Source organism: Hibiscus syriacus, unplaced genomic scaffold (assembly GCF_006381635.1).
Source record: "Hibiscus syriacus cultivar Baekdansim isolate YM2019G1 unplaced genomic scaffold, ASM638163v2 tig00110607_pilon, whole genome shotgun sequence".
In the NCBI taxonomy this organism is placed as follows: domain Eukaryota; kingdom Viridiplantae; phylum Streptophyta; class Magnoliopsida; order Malvales; family Malvaceae; genus Hibiscus; species Hibiscus syriacus.
This window is the reverse complement of record NW_024062799.1, coordinates 2,126,405-2,130,966: the sequence shown is the minus strand read 5'-3', so window position 1 is coordinate 2,130,966 and position 4,562 is coordinate 2,126,405. Positions and strand designations below refer to the sequence as shown.

The 4,562-nt window shown below is 31.9% G+C and overlaps 1 protein-coding gene across 1 annotated transcript; it reads left to right on the top strand.

The window, feature by feature from the left end:
* Nucleotides 1-2,558: 2,558 nt before the first annotated feature.
* On the top strand, nt 2,559-3,884 carry LOC120135412. Its single transcript, XM_039151673.1, has 3 exons — nt 2,559-3,250; nt 3,360-3,580; nt 3,664-3,884. Exons 1-3 carry the CDS (start codon nt 2,559-2,561, stop codon nt 3,882-3,884), a joined length of 1,134 nt encoding a protein of 377 aa, XP_039007604.1.
* Nucleotides 3,885-4,562: the final 678 nt, after the last annotated feature.

The window sequence follows — 4,562 nt, the reverse complement described above, 5'->3', positions numbered from 1 at the left end:
ATTAAATATTATTTTTTTAATATTATATTATAGATATTTAATTTTATATCATATAAATTATTTATATATTATTAAAATTTTATATTATTTTAATTATTTGATTTAAGTTTAAATAATATTTTTGGATTTGTTATTTTTAAATTATATTTAAATTTTTTATACAAATGTAAGTATTTAAACCACATTGCTTAATAAAAATGATTTCATTGTTTGATAATTAAGATTTTAAATATAAAAATTATAAATGTTTTTAAATTTTAAAATAAATAAAATTAAATAAAAAATAATCATAAAATAATTTGATAAATTAAAAAATATTTTCTAAAAAATATCATATAATTATAAAAATAAATTATGAATATATATTTAAAAAATTAAAAGTATTACATAATTGCATATTTAAAAAAATCATATAATTTAATGATCATTTATAAATTTTATTCTATAAAACTAATAATACATTTAATTATGTGAGACTTATAATAAAATTAATAAGGTGGTGTTTGTTTTTCTAAAAAAATTATTATTGTAGTTGTATGAATTATTTAAATTTCAGTATTGTAAAACTGAAATTATTTTAATCTAAGTATTGCAAAACTCTTTTAAGTTTAAAAAATCAGTTTATTTATATTTCAGTTTATTTTAGCAGTCTACAGACGTTAAAAAATAAACAGTCTTCTTCTTGCAGACTGCAGACTTTTGATCCACCTCTTCTGCTGCAGATGCCTGCAGATGTGGTCCGCAGACTGCAGACTTTTTATCTCTGTAAAAATAAACCCCACCTTAATGTATGTCTTTACTTCTTGAATCATATGACTTTAAATAACTGAGTTTAAATCAATAAATTTGTATTCAAGTTAGTTTACTTTTAAGTTTATTTATATTCGTTAAAAAATTCAAAATTTTGTTGTGCTTGTTTATTTAAGACTCACAACTGAAAAAAAATTATTTTTGAAAAAACATGCACAATAACATCATTGATAACTTTTATGAAAAAAATATTTTACGTCAAAAAAATTGAAATGCATTCCCATGTCTTTACATTCTAGCATATATCATAAAAAGTCAATAAACTCATAATTTGATTATGCGACAAGATAGAATGTTAAGTTTTTTAAAATATTTTTAGGATTTAATTTTTTTTTTGGTGAACAAAAGAAAACTTATAGTGGATTAAGCTTCTGTTGTCAAAGTGCAGTCGGCAGCTTCCTGTTAGATTAATTCAACCACTTTCCTTGGTGGAATGAAGAAAACCTTCTGAACCTCTCTTCTTCTTGCGACAATCTTAGCTAGTTGATCTGCCACCTTATTTGCAGTCCGACTTATATGCCTCAAAATAATATTCCAATCTCGGTTAATCGACTCAATAACACGGTCAGTAAGGGTAAAGATCGCGTCTCTCTTAGAGTTATCCTTTAGTATTCGGACAACCTCCAAACTATCCTCTTCCACTATGATTTGCCTTTCTCCTAGATTCCAAGCATGAGAAAGATCTTTATGGATATTTAGGGTTTAAATTTTAATGTGTGAATAAAGTAAATTAGATTATGAATGTTACTGTATAATGAATTGAGATTGTCATAATTTATATGATCTAATTTAAATTAATTTAATAATAAATTGATAAAATATATATAGTGATTATACAAAAAAACAGCATTTTTTTTTGTTTCTTCTCTTTATTATTTTCTAGTGTTTTCCAGCAAACATAATTTTTATTACTTGGCAGATAGAGATGATGAGTAGTTGATTCCCAGAAGCACCAATGTTTGGATTTCCTTCAACCGTTTCAATGTGATTAAAAAAAGGTAGAAGATTAGTGCAGAGAGAGAGAGAGAGAGAGAGAGAGAGATGATACAATCAAATCAATATGCCCCAACCCACCCACTCCTTCCCCTTGAGCTCCAATCATCACAATTCGTCTGTGTATATATAGTAAAAACAATAATATGAAGTTTCCTTGCATACCAACATCTTGTCGGTTTGGATATTTGCAATTGGAACATAGAGAACGAGATTCAAAGTTCAAACCTTCACCTGCTAACTGGGTCCCATCAAGGTTATATTTCCTGGGAATCCTATCTGTTCATCACTTATCAATATGAAGTTTATTAATACTATAGATGATAATAATCTAATGTTTAATTAACCTCGAGTTTCGGGTAATTTGTTCGTCTCTTTATGATAAAAGGTACGTCGGATGCTACCAACCTAACACGGACTAAAATAATGTGCCTCTTGCAAGAGTTTTACTTTTACTGCTACCAGCCTAATAGAGATTATATCATATATTTATTGTGGTTTAAAATTACCGTGAATTAATATAAAATTAGAATGGGGGCAGCGTGGAGATGCTTTGTTTGATGGGTTAAATCTTGGCTATGAGAGCAACATGAAGACTAGGTATTAACTCCACTATTATCGCCCTTGTCCCTAAAATTCCCAACCCCAGAGCTGTCAAGGACTTCCGGCCTATTTCTTGCTGCTCTGTTATCTACAAAGCCATCACTAAAATTCTTGTCAATAGAATGAATGCTTACCTTCCTTAGATTATTACCATGAATCAGACTGCTTTTATAAGAGGAAGAAACATTATTGATAATTCACTCCTTGCTCAAGAAATGGTCAAAGGATATGGCAGGAAAGTTATTTCTCCAAGGTGCTCCATGAAAATCGATCTTCATAAGGCTTTCGATTCCTTGCATTGGGGCTTCATCTTATCAATCCTTCGAGCCCTTCAATTCCCTAATATTTTCATTGATTGGATTGTAATATGCTTCACCCAAGCCAGGTATTCTATCTCCTTCAATGGATCTTTAACTGGTTATTTCAAAGGAGCAAGAGGGCTCAGACAGGGGGATCCCATCTCCCCTTATTTGTTCGTTTTAGCCATGAACGTCCTTTCAAATATGCTCAATTTGGCTGCTGCTAAAGGCATTTTTGCTTTCCACCCAAAGTGTAAGAAGATTGGGCTAACTCACATTTCCTTCGCAGACGACCTCTTGATCTTTTGCAAAGGCAATGTTGATTCGGTGATTGGTGTCCTAAGTGTTCTTGATCACTTTTACCAAATTTCTGGGCTTAATCTTAACTCTTCAAAAAGTGAACTCTTTGCAGCAGGTATTTCTTCAAGGACATTAGATCTTAAACTCTTTACTGGGTTTCAAGATTGGGTCGTTGCCTGTCAGATACCTCGGCATTCCTCTCGTTACAAGGAAATTAACTGCCAAAGACTGCGAGCCTTTACTCGGTAAAATCAGGCAACGCTTGCAGCACTGGTCTGGCAGGAACCTTAGCTATGCTGGCAGGCTTGAGCTAATTCGCTCTATCCTGTTCAGCGTCTGTAACTTTTGGTGCAGGCAACTCATACTTCTGCTTCCATTCTTAAATCTGTGGATCAACTCTGTTCCAGGTTTTTCTGGAAAGGAGCTGATACTTCAGCACAAATCCTATGTCCTAAAGGAGCACGATTTCTGGACTTTTGCAGCTGGATCTAATGTCAGCTGGAGCTTTTGTCGAAATCTCAAGTTGAGATCTATTGCTTTCCCTATAGTCTCGGCTGCTCATCACCGATCAGGAAGTCTGGGATAAGATTCGGATAAAACGCATGAAGGTTTGTTGGCACAAACTTATCTGGTATCCTTTGCATATCCCAAAACACAGTTTGTTTCATGGATGGCCTTATTGATCGGTTACCAACCAGAGACAGGTTGCAGAAATTGGTTTATGTTCTGATTCTACATGTGTTAACTGCTGTCAAGATCAAGAATCGCGAGATCACCTCTTCTCTCACTGTCCTTTTGCTATCGGACTTTGGAAAGCATTTTACAACTGAACGATATGACTATTACTCCTCTTACTTGGGAACTATATCTTGGGGCTAGCACAACTTGGAGAGGGAAGTCTCTTATCTCCACCTTATGAAGATTTCTTGGAACGCTTTATCTACTTCATCTGGCAGGAAAGAAATCAACGTATTTTCCAGGGTCGCAAAGATCGATCGTATTTTGCTTATGCATTATTGAAACTGTTAGTATTAGACTTAGGGGCAAAGCTATAGACTTGATAGAACTAACCAATTGCTTTGTAATGCTTGGGTATAGTCTAACCAAGCTTTGGTTCTTTTGCATTTAGGTTGCTATGTCTCTTTGTTGGCTGATTTGTTGTAGTATAACATTGTTATTTTGGGTAATAAATTCTGATTTATCCAAAAAAAAAAAGACTAGGTATATATGATTTGTTTTGTGGTCTTTGCCTTTAATTTATTCAAAGTAGCTTTAGTTGGAGATATGAAGATTACTTTTTTTGAAAATTTAGCTTACCCCTTTAAAAAGTAGTCGATATTTTCCCTTTGGCTTTACAATTTATTATTAATACATATATCATTGTTTAAGGTTCTTTTATTTACATATATAGTTATATTTCAAAATTATAAACTTAAAATTGAACAAAGTAAGCTAAATAGGTAGAAGAACATAACTTAATGTTAACAAGTTAGACTTGTCAACCATTGTTAGTGGTTTACATTTTTTAGTTTGGATAGATAACCATAATCGATGAAA